The sequence below is a fragment of the Entelurus aequoreus genome, linkage group LG02 (genome assembly GCF_033978785.1).
Source record: "Entelurus aequoreus isolate RoL-2023_Sb linkage group LG02, RoL_Eaeq_v1.1, whole genome shotgun sequence".
Classification (NCBI taxonomy): domain Eukaryota; kingdom Metazoa; phylum Chordata; class Actinopteri; order Syngnathiformes; family Syngnathidae; genus Entelurus; species Entelurus aequoreus.
Window position 1 is genome coordinate 63,922,920 of NC_084732.1, and position 22,869 is coordinate 63,945,788.

The 22,869-nt window shown below is 37.5% G+C and overlaps 1 protein-coding gene across 1 annotated transcript in view; it reads right to left on the reverse strand.

Annotated features, from left to right (window-relative positions):
- Nucleotides 1–2,098: 2,098 nt before the first annotated feature.
- The window catches only part of wdhd1 (WD repeat and HMG-box DNA binding protein 1), a 99,312-nt gene continuing 78,541 nt past the window's right edge, over nucleotides 2,099–22,869 (reverse strand). The window contains exons 24-26 of the mRNA XM_062030508.1: nucleotides 19,802–19,944; nucleotides 18,875–19,010; nucleotides 2,099–2,448 (exon numbers count right to left, since the gene is read on the reverse strand). Of these exons, the coding sequence (XP_061886492.1) occupies nucleotides 2,263–2,448; nucleotides 18,875–19,010; nucleotides 19,802–19,944 (465 nt within the window). The 3' untranslated portion in view covers nucleotides 2,099–2,262. The remainder of the gene's footprint in view (nucleotides 2,449–18,874; nucleotides 19,011–19,801; nucleotides 19,945–22,869) is intronic.

The window sequence follows — 22,869 nt, forward strand, 5'->3', positions numbered from 1 at the left end:
AGTTGCTCTTGGGACCTTAAGCTGCTTTGAAATGGCTCCAAGTGACTTTCCTGACTTGTTCAAGTCAACGATTCGTTTTTTCAGATCTGTGCTGAGTTCCTTTGACTTTCCCATTGTCGCGTTTGTAACCGAGTCTAATGACTGCATCACATGAGCCCTATTTAAATGGGCTCAGAGAAGTCAACAGGTGTCGTCAATCATAACCACTCACATGAAGTTAAGAGGCCATGCCATGAAGCTAATTTGATTTGATTGTACATTTTCTACATCACCAAAATTGATAATGTATGTTGCTGTATGTATACTTTTGACCTAGCAGATTTGGTCACATTTTCAGTAGACCCATAACAAATTCATAAAAGAACCAAACTTCATGAATATTTTTTGTGACAAACAAGTATGTGCTCCAATCACTATTCTATATATATATACAAAACCCAAAACCAGTGAATTTGGCACATTGTGTAAATCATAAATAAAAACAGAATACAATGATTTGCAAATCCTTTTCAACTTACAGTATATTCAATTGAATAGACTGCAAAGACAAGATATTTAATGTTTGAACTGAGAAACTTCTTTTTTTTGTGTGCAAATAATCATTAACTTGAAATTTAATGGCAGCAACACATTGCAAAAAAGTTGGCACAGGGGCATTTTTACTTCTGTGTTACATGGCCTTTCCTTTTAACAACACTCAGTAAACATTTGAGAACTGAGGAGACCAATTTGTTTAAGCTTTTCAGGTGGAATTATTTCCCATTCTTGCTTGATGTACAGCTTAAGTTGTTCAACAGTCTCTGTTGTGGTATTTTATGCTTCATAATGAGCCACACATTTTCAATGGGAGACAGGTCTGGACTGCAAGCAGGCCAGTCTAGTACCCACACTCTTTTACTATGAAGCCACGCTGTTGTAACACGTGCAGAATGTGGCTTGGCATTGTCTTGCTGAAATAAGCAGGGGCGTCCATGAAAAAGGCGTTGCTTGGATGGCAACATATGTTGCTCCAAAAGCTGTATGTACCTTTCAGCATTAATGGTGCCTTAACAGATGCGTAAGTTACCCACTAATACACCCCCATACCATCACAGATGCTGGCTTTTCAACTTTGCGCCTATAACAATCCGGATGGTTCTTTTCCTCTTTGGTCCGGAGGACACGACAGCCACAGTTTCCAAAAAAAATTTGAAATGTGGACTCGTCAGACCACAGAACACTTTTCCACTTTGCATCAGTCCATCTTAGATGAGCTCGGGCCCAGCGAATCCGGCGGTGTTTCTGGGTGTTGTTGATAAATGGCTTTTGCTTTGCATAGTAGAGTTTTAAATTGCACTTACAGATGTAGCGACGAACTGTGGTTACTGACAGTGGTTTTTCTGAAGTGTTCCTGAGCCCATGGGGTGCGATCCTTTACACACTAATGTGCCTTTTTGATACAGTACCGCCTGAGGGATCGAAGGTCACGGGCATTGCTGCTTACATGCAATGATTTCTCCAGATTCTCAAAACCTTTTGATATTACAAACTGTAGGTGGTGAAATTCTTAGATTCCTTGCAATAGCTTGTTGACAAATGTTATTAAACTGTTGGACAATTTGCTCACGCATTGGTTGACAAATTAGTGACCCTGGCCCCATCCTTGTTTGTGAATGACTGAGCATTTCATGGAAGCTGCTTTTATACCTAATCATGGCACCCACCTGTTCCCAATTAGCCTGCTCACCTGTGGGATGTTCCAAATAAGTGTTTGATGAGCATTCCTCAACTTTCTCAGTCTTTTTTGCCACTTGTGCCAGCTTTTTTGAAACATGTTGCAGGCATCAAATTAGCTAACATTTGCAAAAAATAACAGTTTACCAGTTCGAACATTAAATATCTTGTCTTTGCAGTCTATTCAATTGAATATAGGTTGAAAAGGATTTGCAAATCATTGATTTCTGTTTTTATTTACGATTTACACAACGTGCCAACTTCACTGGTTTTGGGTTTTGTATATTTAATCATATTTCGAGGTAACTATTAGAACAAAAAATACTAGATGCCACAAAAAGGAAGAACAATAACTAGTTTCTGGTGCCTCTGCGGTTTCAATTAATAATCAAACAGGACATACATTGTTTTTATTAAACCATTAAAACACATTAAAAGCAGTATACAAAATGCAAGTCAATGAAGGTGATTGTTAAGAACCAGAGGACATCAACACAGTTAATTTGAACAGTTTGTCATTTCAAACAGAAGCAAAAACTAACCAACAAATCAGTTATTGTGAAAGGCAAAGGCAGACAGCTTTGAAGTATCAAATGCTTTCTTCTTCTTGGCATTGTTTTCATCAGCATCTGACTGAGCAATGTCATTTTCCACACCTCCGCCCGCCTCCGCCCGTTTTCTCTTCTTCAGGTCCGTCACGTCGACAGTCAGGCCCTTTGCTCGCTCTGTCCACGACTGAAAGGAAGCGGGTGCACACGTGTTAATTATGGGAAGGCACAAGGCGAATGTATGCATCTGTTTGCACGCGGGCTCTTAGACAATGACTGAGCGCACATAGCAACGCGGGAGCGTGCGGTTGCAAATTGCATCCTGTCATGTATAATCACAATTGACAGACTGCATCTCCTTTGCCCCGCTGGCTCTTTTGCTCCTCTTGCTTTTATTTCCCCCTCTTTCTGAGCACAGACAAAAGGAAGCACTTCACTGAAAGGTAATACAGCCAGGATGAATCACCAGGGCTGATTGAACATACACACCGCACACACTTTTCACCTCCGCATCCCTTAAGCCATTATTAATCAACACACATACACTATAAGCAGTCACAACACTGTTTAACTTTATTAATGGGATTATTGAATGCTAACAAACGTACTAACTTAGAGATCGACCGAAACGTTTTATTCAGGGCCGATACCGATTATTAGTACCCTATTTTCCGGACTACAAAATGCACCCATTAAATTTTAGAAGAAAAAAATGGTAACACTTTAGTATGCGGAACATATTCACCATTAGTTAGTTGCTTATTAACATGCAAATTAGTAACATATTGGCTCTTAATTAGTCGTTAAGTACTTATTAATACCTTCTTCTGCATGGCCTTATTATACAACCAGTAAGCCAATAACTAAGAGTCTTCCCCCAATAACCTCAGAATTATTGCTTATTAGTAACCCTAACCCAGGGGTCGGCAACCCAAAATGTTGAAAGAGCCATATTGGACCAAAAATACAAAAACAAATCTGTCTGGAGCCGCAAAAAATTAAAGGCCATATTACATACAGATAGTGTGTCATGAGATATAAATTGAATTGAGATGACTTAAAGGAAACTAAATGACCTCAAATATACCTACAAATGAGGCATAATGCTGCAATATGTACATATAGCTAGCCTAAATAGCATGTTAGCATCGATTAGCTTGCAGTCATGCAGTGACCAAATATGTCTGACTAGCACTCCACACAAGTCAATAACATCAACAAAACTCACCTTTGTGCCTTCACGCACAACGTTAAAAGTTTGGTGGACAGAATGAGACAGAAAAAGAAGTGGCATAAAACACGTCCTAGAAAGTCGGAGAAAGTTATACTTGTAAACAAACTACGGTGAGTTCAAGGACCGCCAAAATTAGTAGGACAAAACGGCGCTCGCCAAATACTCGAATCAGTGAAGCATGTTTAATATAAACAGTGTGCTTTGTAACAATTAGGGAGGTTTGCGTCATGTTTGTCCTCCTACGGAAACCATATTAAAACAAAAATTATTTTTTTTCCTCATCTTTTTCCATTTTTCATACATTTTTAAAAAAGCTCCTGAGAGCCACTAGGGCGGCGCTAAAGAGCCGCATGCGGCTCTAGAGCCGCGGGTTGCCGACCCCTGCCCTAACCCTTATATGTTCCCCTAGTGTCCAAATAACTCTAAATTAAGTCGTTGTTACTTAGAACATGTTCCCCATACTAAAGTGCTACCAAAAAAAATTCCCCCATATATTAGCCGCACCGGAATAAAAGCTGAACATAGATATGAGTTATTTACTCAGAAAGATTGTGTAAATGCTCATATGCATACCTTAATTGTTTCCAAACGGTGCCTGTAACACGGCAGTAAAACGGCTGATCAAACAAAACGGAAGTCATCATCATGGACCCACTAGCTGTGGAAGCTAGCTCTCCGAATCCGCTAAACACTCAACAAGTCCATACTGACGTTTTAAAGAATTTACGAAACTGAAACTATACAAAAAGAATGCCATTGTAAGTTAATAAAACTAACTGACACTTGTAAACTTGTTAGCATATTAGTTAATGCTAACGACGCTAGCTTCATTATATTACGACAGCACGTACAAATGAAAACACTCAAACAGACATCACACATGGGATGGTTTAGTAAGAAAGAGTAGTTTTAGTTGTATTGTAAAACGTACAAACATTGCTTGGAGTGATGAAGAATCCATTGAAGTAGAAATGCTATGGATGGCTAGAACACGGAACTGCACGTGTACTTCTGTTGAAAGCTCTAAACAGAAGGATATATTGTAGACAATTACCCCACAGCACCTGCAGGTAACAAACTAGTCCAAAACATGGCACCATAACACAAACAATAACACACTATTTAAGAGTCTTTGCATGTGTTTTATGAAAACTATTTTCATTATGGCTGTCAGAGAAGAAAAATCCATAAATTAGCCGCACAGTTTTATAAGCTGCCAAGTTCAAAGCGTAGGAAAAAAGTAAAGGCTTATAGTCCAGAGTTTACGGTAGTCAAGGAGGCCGATAATCAGTATTTGGAGTCGATATTCATTTACAGTAAAAGCTATTTAAACATTAATAGTATACGTCAGTAAACAGCTGGACAAGGCTTTAAGTGTGTTTTTTTTAAACATTAATTTTGAGGAAACATCCAGTAGCGAGATGTGCGTCACTAATGTTGTGGTTAATTTAGCATCCAACATCATTAGGGATTTTACAAACAGCTTCACTACGTGTGTCTAATTCTGCAAGTCAGAGGAGCAACAAAATATGGGACATTTCCTGGGACAATTGTTAAAAATATGGGATTTCTCTTCATCGCAACAACTTGCTATCTACTACATTTTATAGCAGCTCATGGATTTAATGCACTGTAAGGTTTCCTGGTGAAGAACCCTGAAATGTTGCAAACATTTAGATAAAATCATTTATATGCCCCTTCACGTAGCTTTAGGTCTGGGTGATATATGGATTTTATCGATATATTCGTTTTTGTTGTTGCAGAGGATTTAAAGAATAACAAATATTTTTTTTCACCCTCGTGATCTCCCGTAGCTGGCGCCGTCCCCTTTTACTTCCTTAGCAAACATGACTAATGTTAATGCTAACGAGAGTGAGATGTTTGCTTGAAAGAAAAGTGTTGTCAGTACTTTGGTTTTACGGCAACAGGCGTGGAACAAATGACTGCACGGCACAAAGTTTGTTTCAAAAAGGCATCCGCACAACAAACAACAGCATCTGAGACTGAAGCGTCCAGCTCAAACTCTTTACAAGGTGAACAAGACCAACAACAACTAGACGGGCTAAAAATCACCTTACAATGGTGGAATCATTTACACCAGGGGCGTCACTAGCTTTTAAGGACAGGGGGGGCTTAGCCCCCAGGAGATGCACAGGATGCGAGCGAACGTAGCGCACGAGCACAAAACTTCACAAACGGCTAACAAAGACTTAGAAATTAATCATTGTTATTATTATTATTATTAGTTCAGTCGGTTTACTTTCAATCTGTATTCAGTACAACAACAAACATGGGTTTGCACAGTGACATTTTGTTTACAGCATCAACAAGAAACAATGACTTGCATGATCCTTCAAGATACACTGAAACACAATGAAAGTCATGGCATTAGCCTCTATGTTATTAATTCACAACATAGAGGCTAATACCACGACTTTAGCTCACAATACAATAATTGTTTGTTCCCAAATATTTTGAAGTTGCACAGATTACATTTTGGGCACATATGTGACTAAAATGGTTGTAAATTCAAGCCCTGGAAATATTACTTAATTACTTGAATTAAAGTAATATCTGGATCGGGATAATTTGGCTTGTATATAATATATTTATATATATATATTATGGCAAGCCGTTAAGGAAATTAAATATATATGGAAGTCTGAATAGAAATTAGAAACTTTTATATATACTGTAAATAAGAAAGACTTAGAGTCTGTCTGCTGATCTGAAAAAGAGCCAAAGCTGCCAAAGAGCTGAGGGACCATCTTCAAAGTGCAATGCTGAAACAAATAATGCAAACAATAAAATGTAACTTCCAGGGCTTGAGATTAACGTAGTCCCGTCGTCCCGGGGACGGTAAAAAAAATGCACGGGACAAAATGAAATGCTCCCCGGGACGATGGCTTTTAACCATTGTTTTTCTTTTTCTTTTTATGTATTTATTTATTTTACATTAAATGTCTTGGTTTTTCCACCCTCTGAAAATCCTATGATATGTTTAACAAGCCACCCTATAATAATACAACAGCTATTAATGTAACAATACAATAAAACAAATATATTTAATTATGTTTTTTTAATTATTTTAACAATAGGCTAATGTATATAACTTTATACAGATTCTACAAGAAACACAACACTTAAAAACTAAATTATTTACAATTGCAGACACAAGGTTCTTGTTCTGCAGTGCTGTGTGCTAATGTGCTTCGTACACCTGCAGGACCGCAAGCAAGGTCGCAGAGAAAATGCGGACTGTATTTTGAGTGATGTGGGCATTTTCTATATGAACAAGTCCAAGGACCGCAAGCAAGGTCGCAGAGAAAATGCGGACTGGATTTTGAGTGATGTGGGGATTTTCTATATGAACAAGTCCAAGGACCGCAAGCAAGGTCGCAGAGAAAATGCGGACTGGATTTTGAGTGATGTGGGCATTTTCTATATGAACAAGTGGAATGGATTGGATACCGACACACTAAAGGGGCTCTCTACCTTACGCTATGAAGTGAGGGGAAACTGAGTGAATAATGACAGGTTATATGATTATTTACTTAAACTCATATTCGGGCCACTTTATAATGAATATGTTGGCATGTATTTGTAAAAAAAAAAAAAAAAATTATTATTATTATTATTTTTTTAACACTAAATTATTTAGGGGGGCTTAAGAACATATAGGGGGGCTTGAGCCCCCCTAAAATAAGCCTAACAACGCCAATGGATGACGCCGTGTATGATGAGAAAGGAGCACAATGTGTTGAGCGATCACTAAAGCAGTCGCTATGCACACCGCCAAGATGTGTAAACGAAAAAGGCTGCGTATACTTTATCAACTTACTGAAACCAACTATAGTCCTCTCAATGTTTTACTTCATCACTTATTTGGATGCAATGTCTAATACTACATTTTTATTTACAGAAGCATGTTATTCAACACAGAAGTTTGCACTTTATTGATCTCAATGCTGGAGATTGTTTATTTGCATGCAATGTGCAATGCTTCTTTATTGTTAAAGGCCTACTGAAATGAAATGTTCTTATTTAAACGGGGATAGCAGATCCATTTTATGTGTCATACTTGATCATTTCACGATATTGCCATATTTTTGCTGAAAGGATTTAGTAGAGAACATCGACGATAAAGTTCGCAACTTTTGGTCGCTGATAAAAAAGCCTTGCCTGTACCGGAAGTTGCGTGACGTCACAGGTCCAGGAGCGCCTCACATCTGCACATTGTTTACAATCATGGCCAGCAGCAGCGAGAGCGATTCGAACCGAGAAAGCGACGATTACCCCATTAATTTGAGCGAGGATGAAAGATTTGTGGATGAGGAAAGTGAGAGTGAAGGATTAGAGGGCAGTGGAAGCGATTCAGATAGGGAAGATGCTGTGAGAGGCGGGTGGGACCTGATATTCAGCTGGGAATGACTAAAACAGTAAATAAACACAAGACATATATATACTCTATTAGCCACAACACAACCAGGCTTATATTTAATATGCCACAAATGAATCCGCATAACAAACACCTTCCCCCTCCCGTCCATATAACCCACCAATACAAATCAAACACCCGCACAACACACTCAATCCCACAGCCCAAAGTACCGTTCACCTCCGTAAAGTTCATACAGCACATATATTTCCCCAAAGTTACGTACGTGACTTGCACATAGCGGGACGCACGTACTGGCAAGCGATCAAATGTTTGGAAGCCAAAGCTGTACTCACGGTAGCGCGTCTGCTATCCAACTCAAAGTCCTCCTGGTTGTGTTGCTGTAGCCAGCCGCTAATACACCGATCCCACCTACAGCTTTCTTCTTTGCTGTCTTCATTGTTCATTAAACAAATTGCAAAAGATTCACCAACACAGATGTCCAGAATACTGTGGAATTTTGCGATGAAAACAGACGACTTAATAGCTGGCCACAATGGTGTCCCAATATGTCCGCACAATCCGTGACGTCACGCGCAAACGTCATCATACCGAGACCTTTTCAGCAGAATATTTTGCGGGAAATTTAAAATTGCACTTTACTAATCTAACCCGGCCGTATTGGCATGTGTTGCAATGTTAAGATTTCATCATTGATATATAAACTATCAGACTGCGTGGTCGGTAGTAGTGGGTTTCAGTAGGCCTTTAACAAAAGTATTCTATTCAAGCAGAAGTATTGCTTCCTAAAGGAATCTCTTAATTTAATTATTTGAAAATTATTCCATGAAAAGTACAATTTTTATCTGGTCTAGAAAGAAGTACTAGTTTTTGATTAAATAAAAGAAAAAAATAATTTCAATCATCTCTATCATTTGTATTTGATGGTGTCTTTAAAAAGTAGGGGGGAAAAAAATAATCGTAAATCTTTTTTTTTTTGGGAACTAATCGGGGATTTTATCTTTAGACCACATAACCCAGGCCTACGTAGTGTATAGATGAGACATGTTTCAAGCTGGCTGACATAATTTCGTATTGATGTTACAGAAAGTAAAGGAATGTTGCCTCTTCTTCTTTACTTATACAATACTTATACAGTGTTTGTCAATATATTTACACAGAGTTTGGAGTAATGGCAGGGGTATCTTTTCTGTAATATTTGTGTCTAAAAAAAAAAAAGGCGACTTCACATGCAGGGCAAACGGGCTGGTACTTGAGCATTGTTTGACGATCTACTTGCCTAATTAAAAAAATGTTTTTTTTTAAATACTAGATACTAGGGGTGTAACGGTACGTGTATTTGTATTGAACCGTTTCGGTACGGGGGTTCGGTTCGGTTCGGTTCGAAGGTGTACCAAACAAGTTTCCACACGAACATATAAAGTAGCCGCCTAAGCTAAAGTCTTAACAAGCTGCTCCGCTTCCTTCTGCCTGTCTGTCAGTCCTCTACACAGCACCCAGCATTGTCCCACCCACACAACCGGTTACCAACAGAGCGGTAACAGCCAATCAGCAGTGCGTATTCAGAGCGCATGTAGTCAGTGCTTAGCGTTTAGCAGATAAGCATCAGGCAGCGGACTCTCCCCAAATTATAATAAACACCTCCCAGTCAACTACTAGTAACATCACTATGAGCCCGTTGACATTCTAGAAACATAAACGGCAGCTTCAGCTCGCTCGCAGTCCTGGCTTGAGGTGAAGGCTAATTCACTTTTAGCGTAACTTTAGTTCATTTTGCGGTGTGTGTGTGTGTTACGGACAGCAAAGCCCTGTCTGTCTGTTATTTCACTTGACCTTTTTCTGTGTTGATTGAGCTGTGTTGAAGCAGCAAAAAAGGACATTATGTTAAATGAAGAGTTTCTGTCTCTGATAGTTGATATAATAATGTAACTGCATCATTAAGCCTACATGAACTCCATGGTGTTCAGGGATGAATAGTCTCTCCTATTGCTATTGTACTATTTTTTCAGCTATAGTTACATTAATCATTTGTAATGGAGCAGCCTAGTTTTGAATGGCAGGGTCCCTGCTATCACATGATAAAAATATAACATTTACATAATAAAAATCAACTACAGGCTTCCCAAATGCTGTAATAAATTAAGCATGATGAGTTGACTTGAAAATGTTTAATGTTGCACTTTTTATATGTAGAAGAAAAGTTTTGTCATTTTATTTAATCTAAGCAACAACTTGAGGCAGTTTAATGTTGATTAACGTGGGCAGAATTATTATAGTGTTCCCAATGTTAAAAGGATAAAGCCAAATTTGGTAAATAAATAACCAAAAAATGTATATTTTGTTGTTTTCTTACTGTACCGAAAATGAACCGAACCGTGACCTCTAAAACCGATGTACGTACCGAACCGATATTTTTGTGTACTGTTACACCTCTACTAGATACTGATATCATATGTGTACACTGTATATTGTATCTGCTGATGTGGTTCTGCTGTATTTGTATTAAAAAAATAAATAAATGAAAAGACCGATACCGATATACATCAAAATGCTAAATATCAGCACCGATAAGCGGTGTATCTCTAGTGTTAACACCTAATTGCACACGCCCACTTCATTTAAAGGTTTCTAATCTTTATGTTGACACCCTGCGAACTTGCTGGCTGGCGCCAACATAAGCGGTTGTCGACATAACTGAATGTAACCATTGCTTGCACCTTTACTTGGAACTTTCACCAGGAGAAACTGAGATAATAAATTATATTTGAACATAAGGCAGTTTGTTTCCTTTTTATTTAGATCTGTGTGTTTTTATTAGGTTATTTTAGACGCTTATCTAACAGAGCTGCTGCAATATGGACACAGGAAACAATGATTGGACAGACTACAATATGTCCCAGACAACCTTAAGGGTTTAAGGTCAGTTTAGCAGTGAGCAAGATGTGACAACAGTATTGGTTTACAGCGCACTACTTATACATTGCAGCCTCTTGCAATAACAATATACAACATCACCATGTATTACTTGGCATATAAATGATAGAAGCATTTCAAAACGGGTTACAAAAGCTCCTAATTTGGCTGCTAACGTATGAGGTAACATAATACATAATCCGGTTGTATTATTTTTTTGTTTGTTTAATTTGATCTAAGGCCTGATGTTACCATCATGACATGATGAAAGGTGGCCCTTAATTACCAAATTATACACCGTAATTAAAATAAATCATGAACTATGTGAGCATATAAAAAATGGCAGAAGTAGGTTCTTACAACAAACTAATTAAATATGAGTTGACACAACTCTAGAATTTGCCCATGTTGGGAGTTAAAGGAAATATGTGGGTGGGAAGCGAATTCCACAGCTGCGACATCCTTGGTATGTAGGAAGACTGATGGAGATGAAATGTGTTAGACCTTGGTACAGTGACTCTGTAGGGGAGTGCAATTGCAGAAGATTGTGTTGTTTGAACATTGAAGATAAATGGGGGGAGAATTCCAGACAGCTCAAGGGACAGTTTCAGGAAAAAGTGACGGCAGAAGGTGCAAAGGGATGCAACATTTCTCCGATGCTCCAGTAGATAAATTCCAACGTTGATAGGGTCATCTATTCTTCGGAGGCGGAGGGCTTTCCTCTGTAGCCTGTCCAGAAGTCCAAGTGCAGTGGTACTAGCTCCAGCCCATATCAGGGATCCATACTCCATTAGGGCCTAATGTAAGCTTTGTAGATGGTGACTCTTGCCTTGAATGAAAGGACATCTCTTGAACGGCTTAGGATCATGTATAGTCTCTTTGCGACCTGTTTGGCAAGGCATGTGACATAAGGAGCCCAAGTCAAAGTGTTGGTAAATATTACACCAAGGAGGGTGATACTTCTGGTTGGATTTAGTGCAGAATTCCTGAACTAGAAAGAGGGTTGTTCAGGTTTCGCTTCCTGCTAATAATAATCTCAACTGTCTTGCTTTCAGGGAAGGTGACACCCATCTGTCGCCCATTTCTCAATTGTCTTGAGGCATGGATGCTTCTGTCGCAATAATTTTTTATAACAATGTGCAGAGTTGAGTCATCAGCAAAGAGGTGAAGATAATTTTCAAGTCAAGTCGTCAATGTACATAAGGAAGGGCATGGGCCCTAGTACACTTCCTTGTGGCACACCAGCAGATAAGGTCTTGGATGTTGAAGTATAGAATAGAATAGATGGATAGAATAGAATAGAAAGCACTTTATTGATCCCTGGGGGAAATTCAGCACCACAGTTCGCTCACAATAAACACTTAGGTATTTTTTACATGTGAATAATATAAATACAGTCTATTTATATTATTCACATGTGAATAATATAAATACAGTCTATTATACAGCATTATTCACATGGGAATAATATAAATACAGTCTGTTATACAGCATTATTCACATGTGAATAATATAAATACAGTCTATTATACAGCATTATTCACATGGGAATAATATAAATACAGTCTATTATACAGCATTATTCACATGTGAATAATATAAATACAGTCTATTATACATTCAAGTACGGTCAAAAAGGAACATATGCATTATAAAGTCTGATAGTTGTCGGTATGAAGGACATCTAGGACTATGATAGCCATCTAGAACGACAGCCTGATGCCTATAGGTGGGTTGCAATGACGTGAAGAGGCACATCCGGGTTTCAGGCCCTTTAGGCTACTGTTTATTTACCAAAATCAGTGCAGATTTAGGTTTATTTTAAAAGGTTTAGAGGCAAATATAAAAGCGATCATGAAAAAAACATTTTAAATGGGATGGAGTGGATTTTTACACTCTTAAGAAAAATATATTTTCAAAAGATTTAAACCATTTATTATGACCAAAAGGTTACTTCACTTCACTTGACGCAGTATTTATAGAAGAAAAAATTGGAGGCACATCTGACATCTGAGGGGTCCAAAAATCAAGCAATAATCAGTGAAAGACAAAGTTGGATTTGTTCGTGCATCAGCATGTCACGTAACTGATTAACATAAGGAGTGCCAGGCTGCTGTGATCGTGACGCTAATGAGAAAAGGATAAGTTTGTTTGCAATTGATTTCTTGCTACAAATATTAGTCTCATCTACAATTCATGTCTGCAGTTGTTTTAATTGTGTGAACTATACTTTGTCATTATTTAGCTGTATTTGTCCCTGTTCAGCAAGAATCTTTGCTAGCGATATTAAGATTCAGTATAGGTTGTTTAGCCTACGAGAAATGTATTCATCTTGTTTTTATTACTATTAAGAATAGTTTCTTGATGCTAACAAATATCACAGAAGACGCTATAATGTGGTCGTGTCGAATAACGCACTTTTAGATTCTCTTATGAAAATCAAGAATGACAATACTGTGTATTGCACCAACAATCACAATATCTATTACTAGAACTTAACATGACGTTAGTTTATTTGCACAATCAGGTATTTGTAGTTATATTTAGGCATAGCAACCCCAAAAGAACACACACTAATGCCATCTATTGTCCTTTCTTTAGGTTTAGTTCTGCTATCAAACACTACTAATATAATAGAGAATAAACTCGATTGCATCACAGAAAGTTTCTCAAACAAATCAAATGTTCAAACAAACATTTTACAAAGTGATCACTGCAGACACAAGCGGTCCGATTGTATTCCACAAGATGATGAAAGTGATATTTTTAAGAGCCTTTTCCTTCGAGGCACTTTTGTTTTTCCCTGACTTTATTACCTTTATGAACCACTTCTTTCGGGACTATATGAAAGTTATTTCCTGTCTCTCTATTTGAATGACTGTGACACCCCAAAACAGAACAGCTATACAGCATTTTCTGAACTTTACACTCACTCTCAGTTGTTTTAATTCTACCCTCAAGCGGCTTGACCATCGTGTGAATTAAGCCGCGAAGAAGAAAAACGGATGTGACGTCATATGCAACCCTCCTATTGGCTAAGAATGATGATATCCATCCATATAAGCCTCCATGTATGCCAAAGGATGTCAATTTGGTTATAAGGCCACAGTGCCAAACACGGTCGAAGGCTTTCTTAATGCCTAGAACTATAATCCTCACTTCCTGTTAAGAGTCCAGGGCAGGGCTATTCAACTACATAATAAAGATGGCCGCAGTTTCGAGAGCCCAAGGTCTCAGGGTCCGGACATCAAAATGTGGATGTTTCATCAGAAAGTGCCTCAGCAGGAGGCACTTTGAGACTGCGTTTACTTAATTGCAAATTAAACACATCGGCTTACCACTGCACTGTCAATAAATTCATTATTCCAGCATGTGCAGCTAGTTAACAGTATATGAAGAGAAAGACGTTCCTGTTTTTGTGGATTATTTTGAATTATTTTCCGACCCTGGTTTTATTTCTTTACACTTCTTTCATTTAGGTCACTTTGGTACCGGTACAAAAATATTGGTATCGGGACAACCCTACTTCGTTGCTGTCGATATTTGTATTGATCTGCTCACCCCTGCTTACATTCAAGAGCTCTAACTTAGCATGGCTTACTGTATCCTCCTATGGTGTGTAGTGTAGCTTGTTTAGCTTTTCCTTGTCCTCCAGTGATAATGATATGCACAAGAAACGTAGTATTGTTTTTGTCACCACAGAGGCGAGGATTAGTGACTTACACTGTGGAGGAACGTTAGCCGCTAGCTCACTAGCGAGGACACTACATTGCGTCGTTCGTTTGTCGGCCAAATTTGCAGGACACAGCTACGTGTCATCAACATGAATTTTCATGATATATCGGCAGTATTTAAAGCTCTATCCTCAGCCAAATGTATATCATTTACATCTTATATATCGCACAACCCTAACTATTTTTAGATTTCAAATTTAATACAAAACTGCGCCTACCGGTAAGGTTGGGACAACAAGTCAGTGACGCAACCCTGTGTTATATTAGCTGTGTCAGCATGGACAGATTCAATTGTAAAACGGTTTCATTCAATGTCACGGGAACCAGCTGACAGTCTGGAAAAGAGATTCTAATCCAGCCCGAACAAAAAAACAGTAAAGTCTGCCCGCGTCACTGTCTCGCAGTTTTATCTCGAGATCAGTGCTTTGTGCCCTCAATGGCAGATCGCAGGCAATAGGGTTTCCAGGCAACAAGTGCCCCTCCCCCACCAATTCACATCCACGTTCTGCCCATCGTGTAGCACGTCATGCAGCTGCCTGTTGAGAAGATTGATGAATGCAGGGTCAGGATCAGGTTAGTGCGCCCAACGCCCATCTATGTCTGCCAGCGAAGACAGCATACGGACAGTCCAAAATTATTTGTTAGGTTTATTCTAACAGAAATATACAGAATATCATCAATTAATTCATTTGTATTTTTGAGAGAAATAGGTAATTGATCTCCAAGAAAAACACTTTGTGGCGATAACCTAGACGGCACAGTCAGATCTAGATAGCTCGAGATCAACCGTTTCTTGTGTTGCAGGCATCTCAGAAGGGATCTTGGTGTGAAAAACAGGCCCAAACACAAGTTTTCCACCTCCATATTTGACAGTAGAAACGCTGTTGTTACGCTCATTCATATTCAGTATTTCTTTACATCCAAACAGGTCGAGTGGATGCCAAGGAACTTCATTTTGGTCTCATGTGACCACATCACATTTTCCCAAACCTTGCGTGAGTCATTGAGGCCGTTTTAACTTGTACCACTACAAACCTCTGTCTATCATTAACACTTTATAATGGGACTGTCTGTGGCTACAGATTGTTGTTATGACACAGTGCCAGTAGATGACATCATAACTCATCCTCTACCACCTGGTCTGCCAGAGAATTAGACGAAATAGTAATAATAATAATAATAATAATAATAATAATGAATTAGATTTATTTAGCGCTTTTCTAGACACTCAAAGCGCTTCACAGAGAAGTGAGAACCCATCATTCATTCACACTAGGTGGTGGTAAGCTACTTTCGTAGCCACAGCTGCCCTTGGGTAGACTGAAGGAAGCGTGGATGCCAGTTTGCGCCTAAGGCCCCTCCGACCACCGCCGGGAAAGGGTGAAGTGTCCTGCCCAAAGACACAACGGCAGCGATTTGGATGGTAAGATGTGGGGAGCAAACCTGCAACGCTCAGGTTTCTGGCACGGCCGCTCTACCCACCACGCTATGCCGCCCCATCATAACTCATCCTCTACCACCTGGTCTGCCAGAGAATGAGACGAAATAGTAGGACGAATCAGACAGATTCCATGCAATACATTAAGTCTGCTTTCTTAAATAATTGTGTTTCTTCTATTTTCACACCTGCATGTGAAGTCCCAGTTTCCATGCTCCAGCTTTAATGCTACTGTTGGCCATACGCTGTGTGCCTCTCTTACACTAAGGGGCGATTGGGGTCATGTCAGCTACGTGGGAATGTAAACAAAATGGGAGAATGCTACATGCTGCTTTTTAGAGTTAGTAATGTTTTAATGTTTAAATGACACTTGTGGTTAGTATGATCATCAGAGACATACAAAAATATCAGTAGTTTGGTGAATTGCTTCAACCATTAACTGTAAATACAAACTATGTGGTGAATTACTGTTCTTTGCTGGTTCACATGTCCATAACATTGCCTACATTTTTATATATGGACGTTTAATTCTTACATCACTAAATTAAGTATGAATAACGATCGTGTGTGTGTGTGTGTGTGTGTGTGAGATCTGAATGAATGAAATGATTTCATGTGATCTACTGCTATTTATTATTGTTGTTTACTGACTAACAAAACAATGTATAATTGTCACTCAGAATAAATTCCATTCTGCATACCAAAATATTTTAGTGTCAAAATACAGCTGTTTATAGATGTCTTTTTATCAGGATGTGATCGTGCAATGTCACGTATTTAAGTGTCTTCTTTAAGAGCATCCTAACATGTTAATTTATCATATACTATAAAAATATTCATTACATTCCAGAGAGAACTGGTTTCCAATCGCATATTCTGTCAGAGCGACTGTTTTTTTTGTATTTCTTTAATTTCCAAACTTTGTGTGCCAGCAGTGGTCCCCTTCTCGGCAAGATTGTTGCTGACAGTCTTGTAGTTTATTCCAGTCTTGTGCAGGTCTACGATCGTGTGTTTGAGGTCCTTTGACAGCTCTTTGGTCTTGCTCGTGGTGATGGAGAGGTTTCAATGTTTCTGTGACAGGTGTCACGACTTGAGATTCAGAGTACTTTCTCAAAGGAGAACTTTTTGGGGGAATATTGTCTATCATTTACAATCCTTCTTGTTATGCATTCTAAATCGTAAATAAACTCTAGCAAAAGTCAGCTAACAATGCTGACTAACAAATCGCTCTATCCCGCCAATAAAGGGCGCTAAAACATTAAAAAGCCTCCATCATCGTTTTACATACAAGCTGCAAGTATATATGTAATGTAGCCATAAGCACATGCATAATAATATGCAATATTTAAGTATTTTGGTCATATGACGACCTTGTAAAAATAGTTTGTCTGTGTTAGCGCTTATAATAACAATATTGCTAATACTTTGTAAATATTTAGGTCGAGAAATTTAAATGTAGTGTTGTTGGCGGTCCTTTGGGTTTTTAGAGGGCTGTAAGGGCGGAATAGTGTACTTCCATTAGCTGCATTTTTAGCCACCTCGTACTTGCCGTAGTTGATGACTTAGGCCTGATTTACTAAAAGTTTACAAGTACTAAAACATGTGCAAACCTGATAGCACAAGCAAAGCTGATCTACTTAATGTGTGCAAAATGGACTACAAAAATAAATTTAGCACGCGCAATGTGATTTATTAACACTCATCATCGTTTTTCAAGCACTATTTTGTGTTTTATTTAGCACGTGTCAGAATGACATGTAAACTGACAGTTCGACACACAGCTGCAGGATCAGTGCTCAATGCTGCACAGACAAGAATATTTCGTCCAACATGTGTGCGACAACATTTTGGGCGAACAGAAATAAAAAATATTAGACATGTCGTCTATTCAGCAATTTTTTTTTACAATTTTATAGCTGCTGGATGATTTAAGGGGCTGAATAAAACACATTGATGTGTTTGGTGTCTGCTGGCATTTTTTTTTTTTTAATGTTTTTTATTTAGGAAATATATTACTATAATACATCTCCTACATGAGGTCTTTCATTGTGCACATTTTCATGCGCACAGAATGAAGTGTCAGTGTGCAAACGTTTCTGTTGTCTCGATTATGATTCATAAAAGGTGTTACGGACTATAGATGTGTGCTGCCGGTTCAACACATCGCACACATACCATAAGTGTGGAGAAAATTATGAAGTGTATCTGTGGTAAAAGCCCTGTATGCACACAAACTCATTTAAATAGGGCGGTCTGCCCCACTTTTTTCATTGCAAACCCAGTTAGTAAGATTACACGCAACACGCCCACTCATAGTACACACTATTTTATTTTTTAAACACAATGTCTATCCTTTGGTATTTGGATCTTAGTAAATCAGGCCCTTAAAATGCATAAAAAAAAGAATTCTTGTCTTACATAGAAATTGTGAATGATGTTCACCTTTAAAGGGACAGGACTAATTTGTGTGCTTTGTGGTCAAATAGCTGGTCTGTAGGGGTCAGAATTTTTTTAAGTTGGTAGGGGATCAAATATGTATTTCCTTTAACCAAATACCAATTATTTTTATAACCTTCATTTAACGTTTTTTTTTTCTAGACCTTTATACATTCTGTTATGATTATTATTATTATCATATTATGTGCGCCGTTATAATAAACCTATCATAACAAGTGTGGACTGTTCATATTTTTGTAAAGACAAACTTACAAAATAAGATAATCTATTTTCAAATACTTAATTTTCCCACAGTGCATCTTATTTGATATGCACATTCATGTTTTTTGAGCGGATGCATTAGGTATTGGGTTCTAACAAAATTAGCCCAAAAAACTCAGACTGTGCTAAGTGGGATTCTAAAGTGGCAAATATAATGCAAATATTTGTGTTTCCTACCAATCGCTCCTCAGCTGACAGGCGTCTAAAGCGACCCATTGCCTCCTTGATGATGTCAGTCTCCTCCAGGTCAGGGTGGTCTGCTATAATGTTCTTCCTATTCTCTTCTGACCAAAGTTGGAAGCCCGTTTTGGGTCTGATGGACAACAAAAATATAAAGTGAGAAGAAGATCCTTTCTCTTTTCATCAAGCAGTTTTTGCAACTTGGCCTTTAGCAAATAACCACAGAAAAGGCATTTAAAGACACAAGCTGGTGCTTCTTAAATCACATGTTTGGATTGGCAAGAACAAGCATTAATTCTGCATTTTGAATGAGCAATAAAAAAAGTGTGATTTTTATCTAATAATTTTCATGTGAGAGTTTAAGAATTTTTTAAAGTTCGGAATTTAAAAAAAAGTTGTTTACAGTGGAACGCGCTTAGGTTGGCTACGCTTATGTTGACACAGGTTGACAACCAAGGAATTATTGTAATGAAAAATGGGTCAGTTTATGTTGACGTGTTCTTAACGTCCTCATTATTGCTAAACAGCGTGAAACGACATCAGCAACATAACTACTGACTAGTTACACAGCATTAAAACACACAGTAACTTCCTGTTTAGTGCAAAGTAAGCTAAGTAACCTGGATTCAATAGGAATAAGTAACAAAAATTCACCCGATTTTTATTTTATTTTAGGCCACCAGTATAAATCTTACTGTCATAGTTAAGACATAAAACAAAAGTGGGGCAACAGCTATGTAAGATAAGATTTTAAAATAATATATGACAACCAAAAATCTCAATAAAAATATGCACAAATGGAGGGAAACCATGTTGACAACAAAAAAAAGTTTATTATAGCCCATTTTCCTTATGTCTCTGGCTAAAGTCATAAGCAATGGTTACCCTGTCATAAATATGTTCCACTGTATTCTTATTTTGTACCTTTTAGTTTCTGGGTTGTCGGCCAGCGGGGGAGCTGTTGGGAGCTCGGGTTGCTTCTGTTGTTCTACAGACGTCTCCAAACTCTCCCGAGTCTTCTTATTGGCTGCCTTTGCACTGGTCATTTGCAGCAGAGTAGACTGTGACTGGAAAGTAAACAGAGAATTTTTCAGGAGCGATAATTGTACATGTTGCATAAATGTTCATGCAGTCATTTCTATTATTTTGTCTTGGATAATGATTATATATGATGGCAACTAAAGGCAACTAATATAAGAACCAACATGAATGAATTATATTCATGCTGAAAAATCTGATTTGTACTTATTAGTTGGTTTATTAAAACTAATAAAAATACAGTGTAGGAAAATTCAATGTATACTGCTGTATGTCTTGTGTTGCACACAGCAAGAGATAATGGGTAACACAAACAGTGTCAGGTTGGGGGTGGAATGTTGGTTGGTTGGTACACTAAATTATCCAATTGTTTTTCTTTAAAATATAACTTGAATTGACTTGTTTACTGTTATTCCTGTCCCTCCGGTTTTACATACTTGTGCCTAAAATGTTTTTGGAATATTATTTAATGCTAAAGGTTAGTTCAGTTCAGTTTCAGTTTAGTCATTTATTTAGCCAGTTGGCCAAAGTGCTGTACAGACATAAGAAACAATGTAAAGAAAATAGTGCAAGCAGCGTCACATTTACATTTTCATTTCATTCATGTTTATTTCGAATATGTAGACAAAACAAAAACAAAATTTTTTGAAAAAAACAACAAAAAAGCCATTCAAGAATGAATAACAAAAACAATAATAATAATAATAATAGTAATAATAAAAAGCAAAAGAAACAAGAAATTAAAATAAACATTATTGTAAACATATCCGAAAAGGAGTGAGAAGAAGTAAAAACGTATGTACTCCCACCCCACTTATTACTTACTGTATGCTTAATAATAATAATAATAATAATAGTATATAAAAATGTTATGTCATATAAATACATATATAAGTATGTACACATATATATATATATATATATATCTACAACATACATTTAACAAGTAACTATGAATGTGAAACAACAGCGTGTATACATAGTATACATATACATACACGTACAAACCTACTGACTCTTAGTGCAGTTCACTATATCCTGTGAACAATATATTTTTGTACATTCTTTTAAAAACATTGATGCTTGGACTTTGCTTATGTACTTCGCTCAGATTGTTCCACAACTTGACACCTGTGATGGAAATACGAAAACTTTTCATGGTGGAATTTCTCATCTGAATTTTAAAATTGAGTTCTCTCCTCAAACTATGCCCCCCCTCACGTTCACTAAACATGTTTTGAATGTTCAGTGGTAACAAATGGTTCCTAGCCCTGTACATAGTTATTGCTGTTTGATATGAGACAATGTCGGTGAATTTTAATAATTTAGACTGTAGAAATAGTGGATTGGTGTGTTCCAGATAGCCGACCTTGTGAATGATCCTTACTGCTCTTTTTTGTAAATTGATTAGTGACTGTAACAAACTTTTGTAATTGTTACCCCAGACTTCAGTACAGTAGTTTAAGTATGGCAAGACTAAAGAACAGTAGAGAGTGTGGAGTGACTTATGATCCAGAACCTGCTTTGCTTTGTTTATGACTGCTATACTTCTTGCTACTTTGTATTTTATATGTGTAATATGTGCTTTCCAGCTGAGCTTGTCGTCAATTGTTACACCAAGGAATTTGATTTTGTGCACTTGCTCAATAGCCACCCCATCAATCTCTACATTTAACTGTGTGTTTAACCTGAACCTGCCAAAGAACATAAACTCGGTCTTGCTCACATTCAAAGAAAATTTGTTCCAGTCAAACCATAATTTCAGTTTATACAACTCTTCATTCATGTTCTTTTGTAATGTATCTAGATCATCACCAGAGCAAAATACATTAGTGTCATCTGCGAAAAGTACCATAGACAGCAACTTGGATACTTGGCAAATATCATTTATGTACAGTATAAAAAGTTTTGGTCCCAATACTGACCCCTGGGGGACTCCACAAGCAATGTCCAAGCAATTTGAGCTATGGTTTCCCAGCTTCACAAACTGTTTCCGTCTGTCCAAATAGCTTTTTATCCAGTCTATTGCCATACCTCTTATACCAATTTTCTCCAGTTTATTAATTAATATATTGTCATTGATAATGTCAAAAGCTTTTCTGAGGTCAATGAAGATGCCAATTGCATATTGATGATTATCAATTGCATCTGTGATTCATTCAATGGATTCCATCAATGCCTGCGAAGTTGATCTTTTAGTTCTAAAACCCTATTGACTCTCTGAGAGTACATTATATTTTTCCAGGAATGAATCTAGTCTGCTATTAAATAGTTTCTCCAATATTTTTGAAAATTGAGGCAGTAGTGAGACAGGTCTGTAGTTTGTGAAGAGGTGTTTGCTCCCATTTTTATACAGTGGAATGACCTTTGCTATTTTCATTTGATTTGGAAATGAACCGGTTTGAAACGATAAATTGCATATGTGAGTAAGTGGCTTAGAAATCCCCTCAATGACCAATTTGACCAATGACATGTCAATATCATTAAAATCTGTGGATTGTTTATTTTTACAGTTTTTTACTATGTCCAATATTTCCTTCTCTTCAACTCTCTCAAGGAACATTGAGCATGGATTTCTCTTCACCAGATCCCCCATATGCTCCCCTTCCACCTCTCGATCCATAATTTTACTCTCTAGATCAGGGCATACTTTAACAAAAAAGTGATTGAAGCGATCTGCCACCTCCTCCATATTGTAATTTTCAATATCATCTTCTTTGAAATATTTAGGTAAGCTGTTTTGTTTGACACCATCTCTTATTATACTGTTTAATATGTTCCATATCCCTTTTATATTATCTTTATTACGCTCTAGTTTATTCTTGTAGTATTCTTTCTTACTTATCCTTATAACACTGATTAACTTATTTTTATATTTTTTATATTTATCCTCAGCTTCTTTGGTTCTCTGCCTAATAAAATTCCTGTATAATGCATTTTTCTTTTTACAAGCA